This window comes from Diplotaxodon limnothrissa, linkage group LG3 (genome assembly GCF_057381915.1).
Source record: "Diplotaxodon limnothrissa isolate DT_005_m linkage group LG3, D_limnothrissa_male_GT1.1, whole genome shotgun sequence".
NCBI classification, from domain to species: Eukaryota; Metazoa; Chordata; class Actinopteri; order Cichliformes; family Cichlidae; genus Diplotaxodon; species Diplotaxodon limnothrissa.
In genome coordinates this window covers 70,247,492-70,274,301 of record NC_140598.1, presented here as the reverse complement: position 1 = coordinate 70,274,301, position 26,810 = coordinate 70,247,492, and the positions used below count along the sequence as shown (strand labels likewise).

Sequence of the window (26,810 nt, the reverse complement as noted above, 5' to 3'; positions counted from 1 at the left end):
GGTCAGACAAAAGAGGGTTATGAGGAAATATGATGAAATGTTGTGTATTAGCAGCAAGTTATTGAATCATTTTCCTAAGAAACCAAACAAAATGATTGACAAACATGTTTTTACAAACTCAGTGTTGGACTTGGATCAGCAGGATAAGATGATGTTTAAAGGCATTTGAGTCTCGCTGTATGAGAGTCCAGTTATTACTCAATATTTATGGATGATGTTCTTTCAGTGTTGCACTTTGTAGACGCTCCCTGAGCCTCACAGCCAGCTGCACATGGACCAGCTGACATTACCCAGCATTAGAGGCGGCTGTAAAAAAATGGATTTTCCTATTTAAATGGTTTGAATTTGAATAAAGCGATGTTGATTCATTCAATCCTGAATGGATTTTTAATATAAATGTATTTTGCCAGAATCTCAGGTTAAAGCTCCCAAAAGTATTTCAACAACAAGCAAACAGATAAAACAGTAAATGAGAGCAGCTAAACACACAAAGATGGAAACACAGAGCGTGGATCGTTCACTCGACGGCACGTACACGGACACGCCGTCGGGGCTGAAAGTGGACAGCTCACAGATCCTGGAGCTGCAGGTTTCATCTGTCTCCAACCAAAACTGACTGAACCAGCAGCAGAAGAAGATCCAAACTACGCTTTACGTTTGATGAACATCGTCATGAATTCTCTTTGACTTTGACGTTTACTTCCTGCACAGCTCTCTCTCTCTCAGTGTACTTCAAGAACAGTTTACCTTCAAAAATCTGTTTCCTGCATTATTCACTGCTTATTACGCACCAGTCTGCTGTTGTGTTCACTGCTGTCGGCCTCCCAAAACAAAGCCTCATTTCTGCTGTTCAATACTGAAGAAATTTAAACCTTTTAAAATGATGACAGATTACAAACTCTCAGCTGTGTCTGTAATCAATAATAATAATAATAATAATAATTTTTGGGGCAGGGATAGCTCAGTAGGTAAAGTGGTCGCCCCATGATCGGAAGGTCGGCGGTTCGAATCCACTTAACGGCTACCCTGAGGTACCCCTGAGCAAGGTACCGTCCCTACACACTGCTCCCCGGGCGCCTGCTTAGTGGGCTGCCCACTGCTTCACAGAGTGAATGGGTCAAATGCAGAGAAAAACAAGTAATTTCCCCATGGGGATCAATAAAGTATCCATTATTATTATTATTATTATTATTTTATTTATGAGCGCCTTTCAAGTCACCCAAGGACACTTTACAATAGAATGAAACACTTAGTAAAACAATGGGAGAATAAGAACAATAAAATACAAGCACAAGATAAAATGAACAAACAGTGGATTCACAGTGAATATGCAGATTTGAACAGATGAGTTTTGAGTTGGGATTTAAACTGGGGGAGAGAACCAATATTTCTTATTTCAGGGGGCAGAGAGTTCCACAGCCTGGGAGCAGAGCAGCTGAAAGCTCTGCTTCCCATGGTGGTGAGGCGGAAGTAAGGTACAGTAAGCTGGATAGAAGAAGAAGAACGAAGTGAACGGGCAGAACAAGTGGTGGTTAACAGGTCAGAAAGGTATGAAGGAGCGAGGTTATGAATGGCCTTGAAGGTGAGCAGAAGAAGTTTGAAAATTATCTGGAATTTCACAGGGAGCCAGTGAAGTTCCTGAAGAACAGGGGTGATGTGCTGGTAGGAGGGGGTTCTGGTGATAATGTGAGCAGCAGAGTTCTGAACCAGTTGAAGCTTATGGAGGGATTTTTGGGGGAGACCATGCAGAAGAGAATTGCAGTAGTCAATACGGGAGGTAACAAGACTATGTACAAGAATGGACGTAGACTGGGTGGAAAGAGAATGAAGCAATCTGTTAATGTTACGTAGATGGAAGTAGGCAGAACAGGTGAGGTTATTGATGTGTGATTTATAAGAAAGTGTACTGTCTAGGATGACACCAAGGCTCTTAACCTGAGGAGAAGGGAAAACTGTGGAGTTATCGATGGTGAGTGAGAAATGGTTTGCCTTCAAAAGGTTGGATTTGGTGCCAATAAGGAGGATCTCAGTTTTATCCTCATTGAGCTTTAGAAAATTAGAGGTAAACCAGGATTTTAACTCGGATAGACATTCTGTAAGGGAAGAAGGTGGGAGGGAGGAATCAGGTTTGCAAGAGAGATATAACTGGGTGTCATCAGCAAAACAGTGAAACTGAAGATCAAATTTGCGGAAGATGGTACCTAGAGGGAGGATGCATATTATAAAGAGAAGAGGGCCTAAAACTGAGACTTGGGGTACACCAGAGGTGACGGGAAATAGACGAGAGCGAAATGATCTTAGTTGAATAAACTGGGAGCGGTCGAGGAGATATGATTGAAACCAGACGAGGGGTGTGTCAGAGATGCCGAGAGAGGAAAGTCTGCTTAGAAGGACAGAGTGAGAAATGGTGTCAAAGGCTGAGCTCAGATCTAAAAGGACGAGAATGGTGAGAAGACCAGAGTCAGCTCCGATTAGAAGATCGTTAGGGGCTTTAAGTAGAGCAGTTTCGGTACTGTGACATGAGCGAAAACCAGACTGAAATCTCTCGTAGATGTTATTATTAACCAGGTGTAAATGAAGTTGAGCTGCAACCACTTTTTCGAGTATCTTAGAAATGAAGGGTAGATTGGAAATCGGACGAAGGTTGTTAAACCTCTGTAACTTTGCTTCACTTCAGCAGCATCAGCTCATGTTCACATGTTGATTCATGGTTTGCTTCAGTTTTTGATCGACTGCAGAATATTTTGAAGGTTATCTGCTATAAAAAGCCAGAACAGGAAAATCTGCTTCATGTGTTTCTGGTTGATCCTCAGTGACTTTGACACAAAGGCCTCTGCTGTGATGATCACACCTCTGATCAAGTCTCACAGTGTCAGCTTTGTTTTTATACATATGGATATGTGCTGATAAATGATCAGAATTATAATATTTCCCACTGTCTGATGTGTGCCGTGACCTTTGACCTGCTAAAGACAGTCAGCTGTGGATTATTCATTGTTGTCTCTGATACTTAGAACTGTGAGGAAGGACACTACACAGTTAATCAGGGTCCCCTCTCTCTGAATCAGGAAAGGTGGGCAGGCTGCGTGTGGGCCGCGGGCCATACGTTGAGTATCACTGTTTGAAATGTGAACATTGTTCTGCTGCTGTCAATGGACTAAACCAGAGAAGAGGAAAACAGACTTTACCATGAAGATCCTCAGTGTGGATCAGTATAATATCAGCCTGATGTCTGCAGTTTAGTGTCAGCACAACTTTCACATCATATTCATCTCAGCACAACTAAAACATGCTGACTGACCTCAGAGTTTCAAGTCCACATCCTGGACTCTCCAGAAATCCACACAGATGCTTCACTCCTGAATCCTGCAGCTTGTTCTTGTTACTCAGGTCCAGCTGTCTCAGATGGGAGGGGTTGGACTTCAGTGCTGCTGCCAGATAATCACAGCTGATCTTTGACAAACCACAGTCCTTCAATCTGTATTAAGAATGGAAAATGTAAGTTTATTAGACAAAGTGTGAGCTTGAAATCATTCAGTGTTTCATCATCTGTTGAGAGCTGAAGAAGGTTCAGAATGTAGAAGTTTAGAAAATGGAAACTCCAAACAGCTGAAGCCAACAGGAAGCAGCTTCAAACAAACACAACAAGAGAAAAAACTCTGAATGTTTCACATTAAAGTCGTACATTTATCATAAAAACAGGACAAAGACTTGAAAAAGTCGTGTTTTTCCTTCCAGGAACCACAAGGCTTCACTTTTAAAGGTGAAGTGTGAAAGAAATGGACATATTTGAAGTCCAACACCTTTTTCCAGTCACATTATTAAAGCAGACAAACTACAAGCTCATTTTCATTCCAACAAGTCATCTTCTGACCTGGACTAACAACACTGGTCTCTATGTGCAGCTGGCTGTGAGACCAGTGCTCAGGGAGCGTCTACAAAGTGCAACATTGAAAGAACATCACACACTAATTTGCTTCCATCATCCAACCTGAAGAGGAAACAGAGACGGCTCCCCTTCAAAGTAAAAGCTGCTCCTTTTGGACACAGTATCAAAGAAAGTCTACAGTATAACATAGAAAAGACAGAAAAAAGTTTTGGTTGTTTTTAAATTGTGCAGAAATGAAACTACACTAAGCTCAATTATGTGACAGACATTTCATCCCATGTCAGTTTGGCCTCATCCTGGGCCGGATTATCCAGCACACACTCTGACCACAGGCCCAGGGGCCACGCACAGCTGGGCTCCATCCAAGAGACAGGAAACAAACCAACACAATAATAAAAAGCACCATGTGATCTTCTTACATCTTCAAGACAAACATAGTAAAAACATGAGCATATTTGTTTCCTGATAAAATGATGTGACAGGTAGAACAGAGTAAAGTGGTGGTGTTACAGCCTTTCTCCCCTCTGCTGCCGAGGCTGTTAGTCTCTCCCAAACTCAGCTACAGGACTTCCAAATGAATGAAAGCAGCAGAAGTGGCTTTACAAATGAAAGAGGAAGAGGAGAAGAAGAGGAGAGGGAGGCCACCCTGACCATCACTCCAGCTGAAAACATCACACTTCCATTAAAGTTGGTGAGGAAATGTTGAGCAGGATGAGCTGCTGGCTAATCTGGAGGCTGTAGCAGCAGCTCACAGTCACAGTGGATTTCCACTCATGAAAAAGCTCTGGCTGCTTCATTTCTCATCTCATATCAGAGACTTTAATGCTTCACTGAAGCTGTACTGTGATGCTTCCATATTCCAGTGAGGCCTCCATAATGATTTCAGCTGTTCTGTACACACACTGTGTGCCCTGTATGGCTCAAAGTCTCTGCAGCCTGTTTTTATCTGCTATCATCAGATCTTCATCATCCTCATTCACATCCCTCACACACTCTACAGCCTCATCAGCACTGACTTCATCTTCACTGACTGATGGAGCACAACATGAACCTGTGGAGGCTGAAACACTGTCCTGTCAAACATCTCCCCGTCACCACTCCACTTCTGTCAGCCTTTAAATGAACCCTGCTCAAGTCTGTCACTTCTGTTTGGAGCCAAAAGGAAAAACTGTTGTTCAGTCGTTTGGAAAGACAACATTTCTGAAAGCACTCAAACTTCTTCACATTTGTCTTCAGACACATCCTGAACATTTAGGAACTAAAGAAAGTTTCAAACATCAATCAAAGACCTGAAATATAGAAAAACTACAACAGCCGCAGTCAGTGAACTCACCTCAGAGTCTCCAGTCGACAGTTTGGACTCTCCAGTCCAGCACATAGAAGCTTCACCCCTGAATCCTGCAGGTTGTAGTTTCCACTCATGTCCAGCTCTGTCAGATGGGAGGGGTTGGACTTCAGAGCTGAGGCCACAACTTCACAGTGAGACTCTGAGAGTCGACACTGAGTCAGTCTGTGATGATAGAAAATATAAAATGTGTTATTATAAAAGCAGAAAATCTGCATTATAAACACAGACTGAATGTATATGAAGAGAAAACAGAGTGAGGTCATAATCTGATGAATCTGCTCTTCACATCTGTGCTTCAGCTCCTCTTACTGTGTTTGACATGACACAACGATTGAGTCTCTCTCAGACCTGCAGACTTTTAATGAGAATCTTTGTTTGGCTTTAATCTGCAGGTGAAGGAGGAAGATGGTGTCACATTTAGGCTTCCATAATGTCCACAGTCTGTCACTGAGATCTGATCCAGAGTCAGAGTGAAGACACACATTTGGACTGTTTCCTGTTTTGACTCCAGAACATTTTGAATGAGTTCAGCTCAGTGAAGAGTTCCAGCTGGAAAGATGATCTCTGTTTGCTACCTGCTGTCAGGTACGACTGTTCACGTCCACACGCAGGAAAAACCTGCTGACTGTTACCAAACGGAGCAGAAATCTCATCACTGGACAATAATGATGAATGAACTCAGAGCTGCTGATATCAGATCTGATTTCAGGGGAACTAAACACAGAAATGATTGGCTCATTTGAGCTTTCTGAGCCATTATCTGCTGCTGTGTCGCTAGTTGGCAGAAAATGATTTGTATTCCTGTTCAGGGCTTCAGTGTTTATGAGTCCAGATCCAGGTGACAGCAAGTCAAAATGATGTTACCTGTCTGTGTCCAGCAGCAGCCTGTATTCACTTTGAATATTGTTATAACCTGACATGGATCAGTTTGTCTTTGATTGGTTTGTAAATGTCACTGTTTCCATTGGACCTGAGTGACGTACAAAGACAGAGAGGGAGAGAAAGGAGAGAGAGGATGGAGACAGCAAAGAGAGAGCAAACACAAACAGGTGAGAGTGGACAGGTGACCAAGGTCAGCAACCAATCAGAGAGCTTCTGTTTGACCCACAGTCACTGATGATGACTGCACATAACCAAGCAGTGTGTTACTCTGATATCAAATATGGATCCTGCTCTTATAATAATGATCATCAGATGATATTATTGTGTTATTTTGTAGCTGAATACGATGTTTGTGTGATTATCAGTGAAAGAAGCAGTGAGGAGGATGGAGAGAGAGAGAGGACAGAGGGTGAAGTTAGAAACACTAAAAGGATTTTTCATGGATTTCATGGATGATTTGAGTGATTTCCAGCAGGACACTTAAACATGTCAGTGGACGTCCTAAAGAACATATTCACTGATATGAAACGTGTCATTGAACGGGATTAATATCAGTGGAAACATGGTGGAAACAGCTGTGACTGCATGGATGTGACACACTTCAAATCTGTTCTCCACTCTTGGATTTGGGATCCATGGAGCTGCTGCTGAGTCTGTACAATAAAGGAATGGTGTGGAAGGTTGCAGCGTACGGACACAAACACTTTGTGGTTACAATCTGATTTTATTTTCAAAAATTAAACTACTAACCTACACTGATCAATGATGTTAATGATCACATCTGGACTCACCCAGCCTTTCTGCAGTTCCTCACAGCTGGAATCAGTCTCTGTTGTCCCTGCACTGATGCGTTGTACTTCTGCAGGTCCAACTCATCCAGAACCTCCTCTGACATCTGCAGCATGAAGGCCAGAGCTGAGCACTGGATCTCAGAGAGTTCCTTCTCTGATCTGTTCTCTGACTTCAGGAACTCTTGGATCTCCTGATGTACTGAGAGGTGGTTCATCTCCATCAGACAGTGGAAGATGTTGATGCTTCTGTCAGGAGAGATTCCATAACTGTTCATCTCCTTCAGGTTGTTGATGACTCTCTGAATGGTTCCTGGACTGATCTCTGTCTGGCCCAGCAGACCTGCTAAGAGTCTCTGGTTGGACTCCAGACAGAGGCCATGAAGGAAGCGAACAAACAGGTCCAGGTGGCCATTTTTACTCTGGAGGGATTTCTCCATGGCTCGTTTAAGTAAATCATCCAGAGAGGACACGTTGTATTCTTTTCCCAAAAAGTTCTTCAGCACCTCTGTCTTCCTGTTGGTGTGACAGTGGAACATGTAGACAGCAGCCAGAAACTCCTGAATGCTCAGATGAACAAAGCAGTAGACTGGTTTCTGGAAGATCACACACTCTCTTTTGAAGATCTCTGTACAAACTCCTGAGTACACCGAGGCCTCTGTCACATCCAGACCACACTGCTCCAGGTCTTCTTGGTAGAACATGATGTTTCCTTTCTCCAGGTGTTCAAACGCCAGCCTCCCCAGCTTCAGAAGAACTTTCCTGTCAGCCTCCATCAGCTCCTGTGGACTCGTCTCATGTCCCTCATGGTACTTGTTCTTCTTCCTCTTTGTCTGAACCAGCAGGAAGTGTGAGTACATGTCAGTCAGGGTCTTGGGCAGTTCTCCTCTCTGCTCTGTAGTCAACATGTGTTCCAGAACTGTAGCAGTGATCCAGCAGAAGACTGGGATACTACACATGATGTGGAGGCTCCTGGATGTCTTCATGTGGGAGATGATTCTGCTGGACAGCTCTTCATCACTGAATCTCCTCCTGAAGTACTCCTCCTTCTGGGCGTCAGTGAAGCCTCGTACTTCTGTTAGCCTGTCAACACATGTAGGAGGGATCTGATTGGCTGCTGCGGGTCGGGAAGTTATCCAGACGAGAACCGAGGGAAGCAGATTCCCCTGGATGAGGTTTGTCAGCAGCTGGCTGACTGATGACTTCTGTGTGACATCAGACAGCAGCTTCCTGTTGGTGAAATCCAATGAAAGTCTGCTTTCATCCAGGCCGTCAAAGATGAACAAAAGCTGAGAGACAGCCAGCTTCTCTGCTGTGACCTTCTGTAATGTTGGATGGAAAACATGGAGCAGCTCCAGAAGACTGTACTGCTCATCTCTGATCAGGTTCAGCTCCCTGAATGAAAGCAGAACCACCACACTGACATGTTGGTTCTCCAAGCCCTCTGCCCAGTCCAGAGTGAACTTCTGCACTGAGAAGGTTTTTCCAACACCAGCCACGCCGTTGGTCAGAACCACTCTGATGGGTCTCTGTTGGTCAGGTAAGGCTTTAAAGATGTCCTGGCACCTGATTGGAGCGTCATGGAGGGCGTCCATCTTGGAAGCTGTCTCCAGCTGCCTCACCTCATGTTGGGTATGAACCTCTTCACTCTGTCCCTCTGTGATGTAGAGCTCAGTGTAGATCCTGTTGAGGAGGGTTCTACTTCCTGTTTCATCACTTCCTTCAGTCACACGTTCACATCTCCTCCTCAGACTGATCTTATGTTCATCTAAAACCTCCTGCAGACCAACATCTGCTGAAAGAAAGAAAAACAATGAGACTAAAGAGAAAGAAAACTCTTCAATGTCTGAACAACACAAGAAGTCCAGTTTTCAGAAATGAGTCCATCAGCAGACAGATGTTCAGTCTTACTTTGTACACAGCTGCTCTGACTGGCTGTCTGCAGTCCAGCTCTGCTTCTGGATCTTTCTCCACACTGGGGACAGGAGGAGTCTCCTGATGAAGCAGACTGGTCCCAGTATGAGGAGATGCACTGTCTGCAGAACCAGTGTCCACAGCTGGTAGAGACTGGATCCTTCAGGACGTCCTGACACAAAGCACAGCAGGACAGCTGCTCCTCCTCACAAACACCACTCCTCTTCCTCGCTCTGTGAACACATTTCTTTATCACTAAAACATTTACTGTCAGTGAAAAACATCCAGATGTGACCAAACTGCAGTTCCTCACAGTTCCTTTGATTTCATCAACACTAATGAGCTGCTCTTCCTGTCTGACTGTCTCATTAAACACTGAGTGATGAATACAAACTCAACACTTCCTGCAGACTTCCTGACTTCACAATAAAAGCTTTCCATCAGAGAGAGACAGATATGACTTTCACTGTTTTACAGCCGCTGTGTGCAGATTATCTGGGTCAGTTCACTCTGAAGCAGCTTAGAAGTGTCCGTGTAGAGCTGTGGTCTGACACACAGAGACTTCTGATTTTCTCTAATTAAATAAACATGATGAAGATGAGCAGGTTTCTTTTCTAGTATAAAACTCTGTGTCTCTCTGGCTGGCTCATGATGGCTTTTCAGGTTTTATGTTTTGCTCTCTCCTGCTAGCGTTTTGCCTGCCTGGGTGGAGCTTGTAATGGCCTCTCGCTCTTGGTCCACACAGTTATGATGATTACACCACCTGTTGCTGATTCACCTGGGCTTACCGGGAACCATTTAACGCTGCGGCATGGAGCAGTTTGTCGCTGGGACATTGACCCTCCTGTGTTCATGATCTCAGCTCTTTGCTAAGAAATCTCTCTCTAAATTCACCAGTTGGGTTAACGTTGTGTATACTTTGAGTAAATATTTCCCCGGACCTGGTTACAGACGCTTACCTGTGATTCCTGTGTGTGGCTGTGTGAGTGGAGAGCAGGACAAGAGTGACTGAAGAGGAGCGAGTGTGGACTCCCTTCCCTCTTTTCCCTGGAGCCCTGGACCCCCTCCCCAACTCACTGTACATATATAGAGCACTGTGGTTCACCCCTTTGGTAAATAAACTGTCACCTTTTTGTTTGTCAGAACTCAGTCTGTGCTTGAGTTCCTCTGTTAGCCATGACATTTTGTTGGTTCTCTCTCTTCAGGTCCCTGTAAGTGTTTGATCTAAAACATTATATTTATTCTGCTTTGATTGTTTTGTGTGCTGAGGGACATTGTTGCATGATCCACTTTTTCTTATCACTCAAATATCCTGATACTTTCAGAAAGTTGGAGAGCTCTCCTGGCTTGCTTAGTCTTTGCTCTGTACTGCAGTACTTGCATTGGTTTCACTGGACAAGTCTGCATGTGAATCTACAACTGATCTGACATTGTGGCACAAACACAGTAAACAAACACTACGAGCACCTTGTTTCATGTGCAGTGGCTTTCTTCTCATTCTGTTACTCAACACTGTATGAAAAGCCTCTCACTGCCAGCATCCTTCCAGCCCCACGACAACAAGACCAACTCACATCTTCACAACACCAAGAATTTTTCCCCTTTTCTTTGGAGAAACTGAGAAGCCAATAGGATTGTAGCTCAAACTTGCCCACAGTCCTGCTTCATCACTGCTCACTCCTACCTGTGTTGGTGCTCAGTGGACAGTCATAGCCTGCTGCTAGCATGAATGCTAAATGTACTGCTGTGGATGATCAGCAGAAAAACATGTTGTCAGTTTGACTGTTTGCTGTTTTTAAAGTGTTTTTCTCAGTTCATCTGTATTCAAAATGCATTCGGGGCTTTAGCTGACAGCTCTTTGTGCTAACAAACTAAACTCTCTTAGTTTAAGCCAACAGACCAAACACAAAGCCTGCTGCTGCCTCCATGGGTTAGCTTGTGTGACTGGTGTTTGCACCAATGAAATCTAAATCACACTAATGTGTCCTCCAAGGTGTTTGGTGGGAGCACTGAGTGAAACATAAGAGCTCTGGTAAAATTACAAACAGGGCTGTGAGAGCAACTGAAGTGATAAAAATACTGTTTAAAGATAAAAAACACTTTGATGTTCTCTCGTCACCTAACAAAGTCCAAACCCTATGAACTATTTTAGCTTTAATAACTGTGGATTCAGGTATCCTGAACCCATCTTTGGACATTTGTAATTAAATATTTTAAAACTCCATGAGAGACTCCTGATGTGGCTGTTTGGAGAAGGAAAAGAGGGACAAAGTGGAGCGTCGAGCTGAGGCTTCATTCACTGCAAACCTACAGTTATGTTTTCTTATTTCTGCTGTTTGCATGTTCACAGCTGAAATAAAGCTGCCTCTTTGACTTCATCCTGTTGTGTTTGGGGCCAATCCTGCCTGCCACACAGCGCTACAGGACAAAGTCTAATATTTTTATCTTTTTAATGAATCTTTGGTCATATTTATCCAGGAAAACACAAACATGTAAAGGAGTCATCACAGTTCTCTGACCTCGTTGGTCCAGGTTCACCGCTGAAGTTTAGAGGGTGATGTTTGGATTTATCACTCCTCACAGATGGACAGCTGGATCCTGCAGACTGTGACCTCTGACCTCTGCAGACACAAACATGTTTTATTCAATGATAAATTATCTGATAAAGTGATTGAAGCAGCTGTGATCACACAGACTGCAGATAATGCAGCTGTTTGCTGTCAGTAACAGTCCTCTTAGATTAGAGTTCAGCTTTTTACAGGAAAACAAATGTCCCTGAATGCAACAGTGAGACACAGTCTGCCTGTGTGGCTGTGATAGCTGCCGTTAGGAGCGCTCATGTGTTTGCAGTTAGACGAGGAGATGTTACCATCATGGACATGTTAACAAATCCTGCAGCATCACGTGGCACAAACACTTTGCGTTCCTGTCATCTGCAAGCAACAGGAAGTTCATTAATAAAGGCGGGATGGAGACGCGACTGTGATGGTTCTCCTTCATCCAGCTGTTACACACATCTGGGCTCACACGACGAGCCTTTGTCTAATACAGCAGCTGCTCTCTGAACACTTTTCTGAAGAGGAGCTGCACAAACCTTTGTTTGCTTTCTAGAGCAGCGTCTCAAAGTCAAACTACCCACTGCTAGCAGCTGTTTCTATCATAGTTTAGGATCCAGATGTGTGAGGTCTAGATTTACACCTCTGATTAAAATACATAGTTAAAAACAGCCAATGGAGTCCAAATGTGTCTTAAACCAGATAAACTGACAGTTACAGCTGAGCCTGTGTGTCCTTGGAGACACTGCTCTGCTACAGAGATGCATTTTAGAAACCAGGAAACATCAAAATCATTTAACTCAAAGAGTTCTTGTTACTAACAGCTCACCTCTCTGCAGCAGAGACTTTGAAATCATTGATGACATCTTTAGACACGTCACTCTTACAGGACACAGAGCTGGGTGGAGGTCCAGGTGGGTTCCTGTGAATAATGATGGAGCAGTGATGTGAGTGCTGAGCTGTGACATGGAGAAGAGTCATGGACAGTTAGAGATGGTCATCTCACCTCTGAGCTTTGGTCTGGCTCTCATGTTCCCCACACAGAGTGCTTTTAGAGGGAGGGACTCCCTCCTCTCTGTCCTCACACTGATCCATGCTGCTCAATTCACATCAGCTCACACACACTTTCTACCTTCACCTGCAGAGGAAACACAAATCATTCATGTGCACATTAACTGAGAGCTGCAGAGGTTGTGTCTGATGTGTTGGACTAACATCCATCTGAGACGCAGCTTTCATCAGTTCACTACAAAAAGTGTCACAGAGCCGAGTTCAGCCTCCAAATCCTCCATTACTGTAGTCCTACAAAGCAGCAGGTCAAACATGGCTGCAGAGAGCAGCTTTATGTCAGTAACCATGTCCAGGACCGAGCTGACTGCTTACAGAGTTCATACTCTAACTGCTAGCTGCTCTGCTAGCTAAGCTAACTCAGTAACAGTGACTCTGACAGCAGTTACTGTGGAACAGCGGCCGAGCTCAGGACACATTCAGTGTGTTTAGTCTGAGTCCTGGACTCTGATTCAATGGATTCAATCCAGCTTAGAGTTTCATGTGTTCATCGGAATAAAATACATGTACTAATATAACAGAAGTAATGCTCTGAATGCAGGACTGTAATGGAGGATAAATAAGGTTTTTACAGCCTGAAAGAAACATTCAGTTCATATATTTGTAGACAGTGAAGCAGTTTTTAATACTGCAGCTGTTTCCTTCACCTGTGTGTGTGTGTGAGCCACTCCTTCATGTGCTGCTTTAGAAATATGTGGTCTGACTGCTCAGACTGAGTCTAGGAGGAAAGTTCACACGCTGGAGAAAGTTTTGTTCCTAACTTTGTCAGAGTTCGTCTCCAAAGACAAAGAAGACGGAGCTCACAGTCTGTAGATGGTCCTCAGTGTGTGTGTGAAGCCAAGAGAGCACACAGGAGTGTGTTTATGTCAGCAAATCAGTGTGTGTGAAGAGTCTGAGGGAGTGTGTGAATGAGACTCAACACTGAAACCAACAGTCCAAGAAAAGCGTCTGGACTTCTTTAAGTTTAACTTAAAGAAGTCCAGACGCTTTTCTTTTTGTCTCCATAATGTCTCCATAATGCTGCAATGTTATCTGCCCCAGAAACACTGTGCAGAAGCTCTGATGGTGACACAGAAAAGTCACAGTGGAGATACTTCTGTCCACCTTTGATTAGACTCATTATAAAAAGGAAACAAAGTTTGAACACAGTCATGTTTCCAGTTCACTGACTTATATTTAGTCCATGGACACTCACTCTAACCTGAACCACAGCTACAACCCAACATTGTTGAGGCCTCATCTCCTCCTTTCCTGACTGTAGAGGTTAAATATGCAACAACCAACAAATAAAAGAATTTGGTTCATTTCAAAGAAATTCACACGGCGACCAAGTAAAGTAACCGTAGTAAAGGAGACAACATCCCGTTGATGGTGGGATTATTTGAAAGATTTGCTTTAGTCACGTCACCAAATGCAGTTGAACCACCCGTGGATCCATGTTTGACCATTCTACCACTCTGAGCTCTGCTTTTGAATCATTTTATTATTATCATCATTCATTTATTCATTCTTTGGAGGGGGGCTATTTCCTAATGCCGCCCTAATAAGGTGATGTTCAAGGGGAAATATAACAGAAACTCTTTCAGTGTTATTCATTAATAAATTAACAGATAAACTGTGAAGAAGAAAAAAACTGAGATTTAAAGGAGAGAGTGAGAAACTTGATCATCCATCCTCATAATACATGTTTATCAGTATCTGCTGTGACCATACTGCAGTAATAACTACAAGTCTACATTTCTGTGACTGTTGATCAATCACAGCAGGAATCTGAGCTCATCTCTGCACACAGAGCAGCTTCAGCTCTGGGATAAACTGCTCGCTTCACGTCCTTTCTCAGCTCACAGACACTCATCCTGATATTTTCCTTTAACATTTGATGGTATCTGGAATAGTTGGCAGTAATAAGGATGATTTTCTGTAAAATAATATTGATATGAGCCGTGAATTATTCGTAGATGAGCGTTAGATTAGTTTGATGGGTTAACTCAGAGAGCTGAAGATATGGTGGACATGCTGACCTCGCTCCGTGGTGTACAGGGCCGTTTACCCTCATGATTAATATTCACAATAAAAAAATGAGGCAAACATCATGAAGTCTGTGTGTGTTTCATAGTGTCGAACCACCTTTGTACAGTTAAACCTAACAGTTACTACATGACGGAAACACCAACGTTATTTCTTTTATGCGTTTATCAGGTCATGCTGATTATTGAACAAAAACCCAAACATCAGATGTTAATCAAATCTTTTTGCTCTCTCTCCTCCTTAAACATGTTTTTAATGTTAGTTATAATTCAGAATTGGCGACTGGAACACGTATGACACATACGAACATCAGGAGATAAAAACTCGATAAATATAACCTCAGTAAATGAAGTCAGTGTCAGCGGGGGTTATTACAGCTGTGTACCGGGGCCTGCGCTTTGTTGATGGTAATAACAGCTCGATTGCTTGCGAGGCGAGCGGGTCTGTCCCACGCTTTGCCGTGAGACTGGGCTGGGCAGACATCTCCAAAATCATCGAAGCACTTTTGCAAAGAGGCTGTATCTTGACAAACCGACCAGACATCTGAAGATTAAACCACTACATTCTCGGCTAAAAAATATTAAAACGGTATTTGGTGACACACAAACAGGGTTTTTCAAAGTTCAGTTCTGTTAGTTTCCACATGGCAGTTGTTGGTGTGCAGTAAACGCCTTCTAAAAACAATGGCCACCAGGCCAAAGCAATGGTTCTGACTCGATCAGCGTTAACCCCGCCCCCTGGGTTTGATGGGTGAGGTTGACAGATAAAATAAATTTATGGTGAGACCTGAAGGAGTCAACTGTGCCAAAATGAATTAATTAAATACACCATTAAATAATTATTTAAATGTGTCAATAATTAATTAAAGCATGAAATAAATAATTAATTAATTACATATGTCAAAAAATATTTATTTAATTATTTATTTCCCATTTTAATTAATTATTTTAAATTTAAATTTATTATTGTCACATTTAATTTATTATTTAATGGTGCATTTCATTAATTCATTATGGCACTCCTGGCGTTCCATACTGTGGTTGGGTCGACTTTACTATATAGATGTTTCACATGTTTCCATCTCAGCAGCCCCGTTGACAGATCACAGTATTATTACTTTTAAACTTAACCCTGAAAATAAAATGCAATTTAAAAAAGATTACTGGAAATTTAATGCAGATCTATTAATTGATGACGGGTATGTTAAGATAGTTAAAGAGCTCCTCCATAACATTTACAACAATGTAACAATTGGCAATTACATACATAGATGGGAATTTTTAAATTTAAAGTTAGAGAATTTTCAATTACGTTTAGTAAAATGAAAAGTAGACAACAGAAGGAATTTGAAAGTCAGCTGAGGAAGGAACTGCTGATAAGAAATCCCTGTTGTCTTTACTCAATTAGATGATCTATACAAGAAAAAAGGCTCATGGAGCTTACATTAGAGCTCGTGCAAAATGGATAGAAGAAGGTGAAAAAGTGCTTCATATTTCTACAATTTGGAGAAACGGAGGCAAGAAAAGAAATCTATTAATACATTAATCGTAAATGGGGAGGAATGCACAAATCATAAGACTATAGCGGAAGAAAAACATAAATTTTACTCAAATTTATTCTCCTCAAAATATTTAATTACTGATTCATTAAGTTTTTTTGATCAGATTGAACCTTATACTCCAAAAATCGATTCTGTATTCAGAGAAATGTGTGATTCTGATATATCACTGGATGACTGAGATCAAGCCTTAAACAAACTGAAAATGGACAAAGCTCCTGGTCAGGACGGCTTGACTGCAATCTTTTATAAATTCTTCTGGAAAGAAATAAAATAGTTTTTCTTCAAAACTATTAGCGAAATCATTAGTAATGAAATGTTAGCAACGACAATGAAACAGGGTCTTATCTCCCTTATTCCCAAACCTGGTAAAGATAAAAGACTAATCGATAATCTACGACCAATAATATTAGATTGGTTGTAGATCTACTGGATTCTAATCACTTAATTGAAGATGATGGTGTGATTCTTTTTTTAGACTTTTATAAGGCATTTGATACGGTCGAACATCCTTTTATTTTAAAAGCTCTACCCTATTTTGGTTTTGGTAAACAAAACTTCATAGATTTAATTTCTTTATTAAACTCTGACTCAATAGTTCTGTTTCTTTACCTTTTGGAACATCTAAACGCTTTAATGTTAGACGAGGAATCGTCAGTTTTTATAGAACATGAATGAAATTTCACTTTTCTCAAAGGCTTCTGGTTTGTACCTGAATATTAGAAAATGCGAATTATTAACTATTCATGATTGTGACCTAGTAGCTCTCTTAACATAGCTATTAAAACTGACATTAAATATTTGGGTATTATAATGTCAAACAACACAAATAATAGAGAAAATCTCAATTTTGAGCATATTACCCAGAAATATAAAAAGATTTTGTCAGGGTCCCTGGGTCGTTGACCCAGTGTTTTGTGTTTTTGGTTCTTTGATTTTGTTATTTCATTATATTCTAGCTTTGCTTTATGCGTTTTAAGATTATTCTTAGTTTAGGTTCTCTGGGTGGGGTTTGATTAGAGTTTTAGTGTTCTGGTTTTCTGTCTGTGTTCCATAGTTGCTGTCTCCCCTGTCTGCTGTATCCCCACGTCCAGTCAGTGTCTGTGACTGCCCTCGTCCCACGTCTCTGTTCCCTTTGTTATAGTGCCTGCCTGTGAGTCTGTGTTATGTTTCCTGTTTTACTTTGAAAGTCCATGTCTGATGTTAATGTGTCTGGTTTTGCTTCCCCTTGTCTCGTTAGGACTGATTTGCCCCAGCTGTGTGTCCCTCCTGTTACCCATTCCCTGATTGCTCCCTCTGTGTATTTAAGCCCTGTGTTTCTCTGTGTCTGTGTTGTGATCTAGTCTCATTTAGGCTGTGTGTTCTGTCTGCCTGGTCATGTAAGTTTATTTGGATTTTTGTTATGTTTGCCACTTTTTGCCATCCAGCAATAAAAGCTGAGTTTTGAGTTACTTTCCACCTCCGAGTGTCTGCATTTTGGGTCCTTCTACTTCCACTCCTGCCTGCACACAGCCCTAACCTGACAGATTTTAAATAGCTGGCTGCAAAGACACCTCTCCATCTTTGGACGCATCTTGCTTACTAAAACAGAAGGTATCTCTCGATTGATTTATCCATCACAAACTTTATGTTTCCAATAGTCTAATCAATAATATAAATCGAATTAATTTGAATTACATTTGGAGAAACAAGCAACATTATGTCAGGACGTTGAAGAACCTGAGGCAAAACTTTTCTGTGATTGAGATTTTTGGGGTTGTTGTTTGAGTGATGGGTTGATTCTGACAGGTTTGGCTTCTTTTCTTATTTTAATAGAGGGGGTTTTATGAACCCTTTAAGACCTACCATAGAACCAAGTCCGCCAGAGCTTATATTATATTTTTACATGTTGTAGAGCCATTTTTGGGAGGATTTCAAGTTACTATACATCAATACAACCATTATAGCCAAAATTTTAATAATATGTATGCATTAAGTGCATAGTAACTACATAAATTGCAAAAAAGAGCAATAAACTACAAAAACATTTAAAATAGTTTGTTTTTTAATATATATTTCTAGTTAGAGAAATTTAAGAGGCTTATCCCTCAAAACTGTAAATACAAAATAGTTTCCCACCACAGGAAATTTATTTTGAGTGTCTTCATACTTTTATTTTTGAAATACACCAATTTCTATACACTGCAGGAAAAACGAAAATAAATATTATACTGCAAATTTGCAAAAAAGCAGCATGTGCATCAAAATAAACTATTTCCAGCAGTGCGATATGAGTCCTAAGCATCCCAGAAACGACACAGAAAGTCATAAAGTCAAAGATAACTTTTAAAAGCACCAGTATAAGCTCATGAGGCCTTGGTGGTAAAAAACTACATTTCCGCAAAAATGTCGTCACTTCCGGTTTTGGGCAGGTCATGGCGGACATGCGATAGGAAGTGTTATGAACAGCTGATCGGATCGGCAAAGCCTGTTTCTGGAATATTATGTTTTTGTTGCTGCAAGTGCTTTTTATGCAATTTTTGCAAAGCTATATTTGGAAGGAAACTGTGACCTAGGACAAGCTGATGGCAAAAGATGTAAGTACAACTCCTCCGGTTTCATATGCAAAAAAAAATATTGCGCTAGCTCATGTGGTTGCAGTGCTACCGGGATTTAAAAATAGTTACGCAAAACGGAGCGTGCCCGCTCTGACCGGTTTTAAAGGGTTAAACATGGACATGTCTACAATGGGCTTTTAAAGTTGTAACAGTGCACTTAGAGAAAACCTGTCAGGTGATGATGTTTTGTGCTCTGATGAGCTAATAATCAGCTCGTATTTCTCATCTTTTGTTCTAAGCAGGCCTGCAAGATTGAATTAACAGCGCTGTAAAACATTTTTGTGAGAGCAAATATAAGGTGAGCTTTTCCAGATTACAATGATTATGATTATAATGGGCTGAGGAAAAGGTCACCTGTGGGAACTGATGAGCGTTTGAGTTCCTGTCTAAAAGGATTGCAGCGAGTCAATCCAGTTAAAGATTATAAAGAACTCTTTTTCTAAAAACAAAAGAAAGAACAAATAAATGAGCTCATATTGATGAGGGTGGAGAATCTGATTATTTGCGCGTGAGGCTCCACTATCAGCAAGATCTAGTGTGAATGCGTGTGCATGATGTGTGTGACTGGACTGTGACTGGACTGACCATGTGGACTAAAGTGTTGACTAACTTGACACTGAGACAAAGACTGGACCAACGTTAGGATGAGTAGATGTTGACCAACAGTTCACGACGCCGGTAAGAAAAGGGTGGATGCTTTGCTTTGCTTTGCTTTTGGCAGGAGCACAAGAGAGAGAGGGAGACCGAAAGGTTCACATGAGAGTGGAGCTGCAGACTCGACCCTTGGGCGGCTAATTTTGGGTTGCTGATGTTTGCTTTAAGAAAATGTTGTTTTATTGACTGGGTTTAGATGATGGTATCACATTATATTGTTGGGAAAATGCCAAATGCTGAAGGGGAGAAAATGTTTGATATTACTGATGTTACCATTAACCAAAGCAGGCCACTGTAGAAGTCAATGACATTTTATAGAAGGAAAATAGTTAGAACCAAAGCAAAATTTAGGAAGTATATAGGGGATTGGTAGAGTTCTTACATTGAAAATACAGTTATGGAATAACAAACACTGGTCCAAGTGACTGAGGTTTTTTCCCTTTAAAACAGTAAATTATTAAAAAGAGCACGATCGGTAAGGGTAGGTGATACTAGCTGGTACTGGAGGAAAACAGGAGCAAAGTAAAGAGAGAAAACACATTTTGGTTAGCTCTGATAAAGTCAAAATTAAAAGAAGTACCATTACATACACTCAGAGGAGCAACATGAAATTAAAAATATGAATTTTGTATGAAGCACATGACTGATAACTGTTCTGTCTCAAGTTTTGTTTCTTATAGCACAGAGTGGATCACAGTGAAAGAAGGACAGGGGGGGAACTGAGTAATGAAATGTGAAGTTCAGGTTAACACACAGGGTTTTTTTCTAGGAAGTGCCGAGGATGCAGGCTCTGGATGGAGCCAGGAGTTCAAAAGATCTAACATGATAATTAAACTGATTTTATTATTTAAACACAGGTTTGCAGGTCCGGAGCAAATATACTCGAGAGGAGAATCGCTGAGGTTTTTAGAGAAATAATATGACTAACCTTTTTCTTTTAATTTCCTAAGATGTGGTGAAGCATTTTCAGTTTCAGTAGCTGGTCTTTAGCTTATTTGACACATAAAATGTGTCAAAGGGGGGATTTTGGGTTTAATTTGAAATAAGGGGCTTTATGATCATTTTATGACTTTCTGGGTGTTTGATCATTTAGCTACGGTAAAACTTAGGCATAAGTAATTGTTTATATTCTTAAGCTTAACTGATTGAAAATGTTTGTTTTCTCTTTGATCTATTTTTATTAGAATAAGCAGTTATAATCATTTTCTTATACATATTGCAACGTGTGCTCATAAAGAGTTGTTAAGCACTCAGCCCTAAGAAGGTCAAAAGCTTCGTTCAGCGTGACTGTCTGAACTGATATATTGCAGGGATGACGAGTGTAGTGAATGAATGCATAACATGTTTACATACACAAACATCACATAGATTTATTTTCTAGGGTAAAGGTGAAACACATTTTGCTTTATCTTTGCTTAGCAACTAGTGATGCAGAAGGTGTTAAAGATAAGTATGCCATGAATAAGTCAACAGGAAACGTGGGGGGGTGAGACGGTTGAAACAAAATGTTGCAGATAATGGAAACTTGTCTAACTGTCATTAGCTGTAACTTTTGCATGTTATGTATCTGCTTGAAGCAAAAAGAAGCGTAAACCCTGATAGACAAAAATTTGGAGTGTGCTTTCTAGCGGAGATTTATGCTGATATGGTGATGGTGTATATCTGGCCCTGGGTGTGTTTAATAAAACTAAAAGTGTTGCTCACACACATAAAGAACATTGAGATTAAGTAAAGATTAAGTAAAGTTAATATAAAGGGTAGAGCCCAGAACATGATATTTTGAACCAACTTTGAATAATTAAGAGAACAATAGATGAACACAGTAGATTATTGAGGCGTAGCAGAGAGAGGCATTTTGTTTTCTATCCTTTACAGGAGAAGATTTCAGGACCAGAGCGAGAATCCAGAAGCCAACCATCAGAAAGGGGGACTCAAAAGAAGCACAGAGAATCGCCCAGATTCAGAAAATTTGTTGTTTAGATTGAATAGTTGTAGGATTTCTATGTTATGTAAATTGCCCAAACACAGTCTTCAGGCCGGATATGCTCTACCCGTTAAAGGGGGCGAAGAAACCAGGACTACGTTTTGAAGATGAAATGGGTTAACTCTATAGAGGATGTTTCCAAAGATTTGACAAAATAATCTAGGACAGTGCTTCCCAAACTTTTTCCAGCCACGTACCCCTTGAGACATGTCACCCTCAGCCGCATACCCCCTACTACGAACGACTCTTAATTAGTGTCTATAAATACATTGCAATATCGCATGCATAAAGATAAATACTGCACAGTCGATTATTTCTCACCACCAAATGAATTTATCAATATTTTTTAGTAATGACAGAGTTTTAATAACAAACTTTACTACTTAATACTAGCAGTGTATCAAAGGATTTATTAGAATTCACTTTTTTGTCGAGAGCATAAAGGCCATGAACTTTCATTAAACAGAACTTTATTTAATGTGATGGATGTGCTTGAGCAGAGGCACACAGCTCTTCAATGTTTGGCTCAATTTGGGAAAGGCTGAGTCTTAAATTGTTTTCCACACAAAGTCTTGCTCTGTATTTTGTTTTCATGTTTGTTAAAGCAGAAAATCCCTTTTCGCATAAGTATGTGGTGGCGAAAGGCATCAGAGTCTTGACAGCGCGCTTAGCCAGTGCGGGCTGTTCAGTGCGCAGCCCTATCCAGAAATCCGCCAGGTTCTTTTGAGCGTGTTCAACTTTTAGAGATCCATCTGTGGCGATTTCAATTAGGCTCTCCTGGTCAGACGGTGATAACGAAGTAGGCACGGCGGTGAACGGGTGACGTATCCAATCATTTGAGCCGTCCGTCTCTGGGAAGTATCGGCGTAACTGCACCGCCAGCTCCTCAAGGTGCACGTTACATTCGCGCTTTACACTTTTAGATAGTGTGAGATCATTAGAGCACAGAAAATCATGCAGCACAGGAAAGACTTCAGTGTTGTTTGTATCCAAGCAGTTCTTCCAAAGGTTTAACTTCTTTATCATGGCCTCAACTTTATCTTGAACATTGAATATAGTTGCAGAAACGCCTTGTAATCCGAGATTGAGCTCGTTCAGACGAGAAAATATATCACACAGATAAGCCAGGCAGGTAAGGTACTCTTCATCATGCAAATGTTCAGACAGCTCAAAGGGATGGTTACTGAAGAAAACTTTAAGTTCATCCCTCAACTCAAAGAAACGGGTCAGCACTTTCCCTCTAGATAGCCAGCGAACCTCTGTGTGGAGTAATAATGTCTCATGCTCGCTGCCCATCTCATTGCACAACGCAGCAAATAAGCGGGAGTTCAGCGGCCTGGCTTTCACAAAGTTAACCATTTTTACACTCGTGTCCAAAACATGTTTCAAACGGACAGGTATTCCCTTTGCAGCAAGAGCCTCTCGGTGGATGCTGCAGTGTACCCAGGAGGCATCTGGCGCGACTGCTTGCACACGCGAAACCACACCTCCGTGTCTCCCAGTCATGGCCCGTGCGCCATCAGTACAGATGCCAACACATCTGTCCCACACGAGTCCATGTGTGTTCATGAATGTGTCCAGCTTTTGAAAAATATCTGCGGCAGTTGTCCTTTGTTCCAGCGGTTTACAGAACAGCATGTCCTCCTTGATGGTTCCTTCATGAATGTAGCGCACATATACGAGAAGATGCGCCAGGCCAGCCACATCCGTGGACTCATCTAGCTGTATTGCATAACATTCACTGTGGCGTATGCGCAGAAGTAGCTGCTGTAAAACATTTTCTGACATTGCATTGATGCGCCGTAAGACAGTATTGTTTGATGATGGAATGGACTGTATCGTCTTTTTTGCCTTTTCCCCCAACATTGTCCCTACCATATCTAGCAGGGAGAATGAGGTCCTCCACAATAGTGTGGGGTTTGTTGTTTTTAGCCACTCTGTAACTGACCATGTAAGATGCTTGTAGTCTGTTTTTATTCATAAGATCTGGCACCTGAATGCAGGTTTTACTTGTTGAAAGTGATTTTAGCTGTCGCTCAAAATATTCCCTTGGTTTATTTTTCAAATGGGGATGATTTGTCTCTAAATGTCTGCGCAAAAGTGAAGGTTTCATTGAGTTCTGAGACAATACTTTTGCACAAATAACACACTGTGGCCGGGGAAATCCACCGATATTTATACACGTAAACCCCAGCGAAATATAATTGTCATCATATTTGCGCTTCTTTGATGAGGTTGTGTTACAGTCCGTGCTGTCATGCTTTCTCCCACTTTGACGCTCCGCATCAGACACTTCATCACTTTCCACATGGCTGGCTCCAGCTATGCTAGCCACTTGGCTAGTAACCACAGATACATCCCTGCTAGCACTGCTAGCATCCAAATCTGACGAACACATTGTTGTTGAACAATCACCTGTGCGGTCACTGGAAAATGCATCTTCAGATATGAGCTTATTGGTTGTTGTGGCCGGTGTCTCTGTGGTAGGGCCTTTTTTTCTTGTTAACCACTTGTCCATTTTCGCGCTGCACTGAATGCTTGGAGGCAACTTCAACTGTTAGGTGTCAGTCATTTGGGCAAATCACGCCCATGTATTTTGTCAGAGCTATTTTTTTGCTGAACACCAGAGGGTGGTATATAGTCATGTATTTGACAGGCAAAAAAAACTGCATTAGCGCAAATTTCGGCTTTTAAAACTTTTGATCCCCACTCCAACCCCAACCCACGCGTACCCCCTACAGCCACTTGCGTACCCCCGAGGGTACGCGTACGGTAGTTTGGGAACTACTGATCTAGGACCTTTTACCAGAAAAAGCTAATTGTATCTGTTTGGAGTTTACAGTGAGCACTGAGAGAAGTCAGGAGTGGGTTTAAACTGGGATTCTGGGTAAAAAAGGGGGTGTAGGAAGTAGATTTAGGACATTTTACATTTCACAGGTGCTGTCTTAGAGCTTGATTTATTTGTTGTGGATAGAAGTAGTTATGACAAAATAATAAGGAAACATTGAAAACATACAACCTGTTGAGGGGACAGATAGGGTTGAACAATTGAAAGGTTTCATTTAATTTAATAATCTCTTTTGTTATATTTTAGCCTTTTAACATGCAAGTAAACTTAATGGGATAAATTAGGAATTATGTGTGTTTCTTAGAAAACACCAAAAGGGGGAGAACTGTCATGTAATTAATATATTCTTAGTGCTTATTTTCTGATTATATTGTTTTATGTACTTTAATAATGAAGGTTTGTAAAGCAAGGCCACTTTTGACTCACAAACTAAGTGCTCAGCCAGACTGAAAAACAGGAAGTTAGTGTAGAAATATACAAGTATATTAATAAATACAGGAAGCCAGACAGAATAGAGGAACTTGTACCATATAAGGAGTTGTTGAAACTGTGTGATGTGTAAAGTACCAAAATAACACCTAAATGAGACCATAGATATTCCCTTACTTTGAAAAAATAAAGCCAGTTTTCAGAACAGACCTGATGTTTATGCTACAGCCTGTTTACCAATATAATCAATATCAGATATCAGAGCAACAGAAACCTCGGTGATCAGGACGCTGGGACTGAGAACAGGAAGTGGCTCAAACGTCACAGTTTCATGACGTCACCCTGAACTCCACTCACGGAGTTTCTGTCGCCATTGTAGTTTTTAAAGTCCCGTGATAAAGGCGGGTCTTTCTGTGAATCCGCACGCTCATTGGCTAATAACTTGAGATTGACACATCGTTATCCAATGAGCGTGCGGGAACTTCCGACATAAAGTTGTTTCCTTTGAAAAACCAAAGTCTGATTATTTTTGCCTCCACTGACGGAGCCTGTTGTTCCCGCCACAGAGACACAGTAATGTCAGAGCGGTGTTAACACTCACCCTGCCTCAGCACAGCTCTCACTCTCCTCCTGCTCTCTCACACTAAACGGAGGCTCAGCTAAACTCACTTCCTCTCTACTTACAGGAAACCAGCGCTCAGAGGAGCCGACCGGCCTCACATTTCACCCACAGACACGAACAGCGTGGAATTATTTTATGTCATAAGAAGAAACATATTCATGTTAACACTCACCTGCCTCAGCTCCACCTTCCTCCTGCTGCTGCTCTGAACGGAGGCTCAATACTTTCACTTTCACTGCTGCTCCCTAAACACAGAGGATGCTGGGACTTGTAGTTGTTTCCTTCCGGTGCGGTCTTCCTCTTTGTTTGTGTTTGTGTTCAAGTTATTTCGATCATGTAAACATCAACAGAACACGTGAAGCCACACAGAGTTTATATGCCGAGGTGGGTAGGAGGGTTTGGGGAGGGGTCAGAGGGAAGAGGTCTCTCAGTCTTGACAATCCACATTGATGGCATTGCATCTTTCAGCGTGTTTGTGGGTCGATTTGGATGCTCCAGGTGTGAGAGCAGCCACTCAGCCTCTACTGCAGATGTGTGTCACAAGTTCATCTAGTAGTAGGCTATGGCACTTGGCCACAGGTGGCAGCAGTGGACTGGCCTCCATTTGAGACTGCTCCAGCTGCTATGTGATAGTCCAGCTGCAAACTGAAGATCATATGCAAGTTTTGGAAATTAAACTGTACAATATAAAGCGCCTTGAGGCGACTGTTGTTGTGATTTGGTGCTATATAAATAAAATTGAATTGAAATTCAGAATATTCTTAACTTAGCTTTAAAACCAACCCAATCTAACTCTCCTCCACACTCACAAACAAAGACAAACCAACTGACACATCTGAGTCCCTCACTTTCTTCAATCCACTCACTCTCACAAGCTCCACTTAGTCACACTGGCTCTGTTTATTACTAATTACTATTGTCTCCCCCAGAAACACTTCCGTTTTCTTTTTTCCTATTTGTGTTTTTGTTTTTTGCATTTGTCTTTTTTTCCCCATTTCTGCTGTCGTTTTTTCCTATTTCAGTTGTGTTTTTTATGCTTTTGCAGCGTTTTTGTTATTGCTGGTGTTTTCTTAAGTTGCAGTCCATTTGGCCTCTCAGGGCCACCGTAGATATAGGCCAAAAATAAATACATAACATCATTTCAATCAGTTTAAAGGTTTATTTTGCAAGACACAAAAACAGAAAAAATTAAAAGTTACAAATGTATTGTGCATGAAACAGGAATTAAAACGTGGCTCAGATGTGTGTCACAAGTTAATCTGGCTGTAGGCTATGGCACTTGACCACAGGTGGCGCTAATCGACTTGACTCCATTTGAGTGCACACAAAGTAAACTGCACACTTTAGTTGTGAAGCGAAAACGCTGAAATCGCAGTAATAACACGCACGAGGGGAACGATAACGAAGACAAGATGCTCCTGATCGTTACTCTTGCTGTCCTGTGAACAGCATCGGCGTGGTGTTAATGGTTTGCTTTTGTTTTGGCGAGCGCCCCGTGAATGAGAATATGACCAGGTAAACCCGCGTTTCAACAGCAACAAGACTGACGGAGTGTGTTTGAGGAAACCTCACAAATGTCACAGATGAAATATTTGGTGTTTATTTGCTAGTTTGTCGGTAGCAGCTCCTTCAAAGTAAGTCTACCA

The 26,810-nt window shown here is 41.5% G+C and overlaps 1 protein-coding gene across 1 annotated transcript in view; it reads right to left on the bottom strand.

Moving 5' to 3' along the window:
• Positions 1 to 25,370, bottom strand: part of LOC146637675 (protein NLRC3-like) — a 121,518-nt gene extending 96,148 nt beyond the window's left edge. Inside the window, exons 1-8 of the mRNA XM_085349761.1 lie at positions 25,337 to 25,370; positions 12,383 to 12,514; positions 12,206 to 12,298; positions 11,341 to 11,442; positions 8,819 to 9,054; positions 6,911 to 8,702; positions 5,223 to 5,399; positions 3,302 to 3,478 (exon numbers count right to left, since the gene is read on the bottom strand). Of these exons, the coding sequence (XP_085205887.1) occupies positions 3,302 to 3,478; positions 5,223 to 5,399; positions 6,911 to 8,702; positions 8,819 to 9,054; positions 11,341 to 11,442; positions 12,206 to 12,298; positions 12,383 to 12,471 (2,666 nt within the window). The 5' untranslated portion in view covers positions 12,472 to 12,514; positions 25,337 to 25,370. The remainder of the gene's footprint in view (positions 1 to 3,301; positions 3,479 to 5,222; positions 5,400 to 6,910; positions 8,703 to 8,818; positions 9,055 to 11,340; positions 11,443 to 12,205; positions 12,299 to 12,382; positions 12,515 to 25,336) is intronic.
• Positions 25,371 to 26,810: the final 1,440 nt, after the last annotated feature.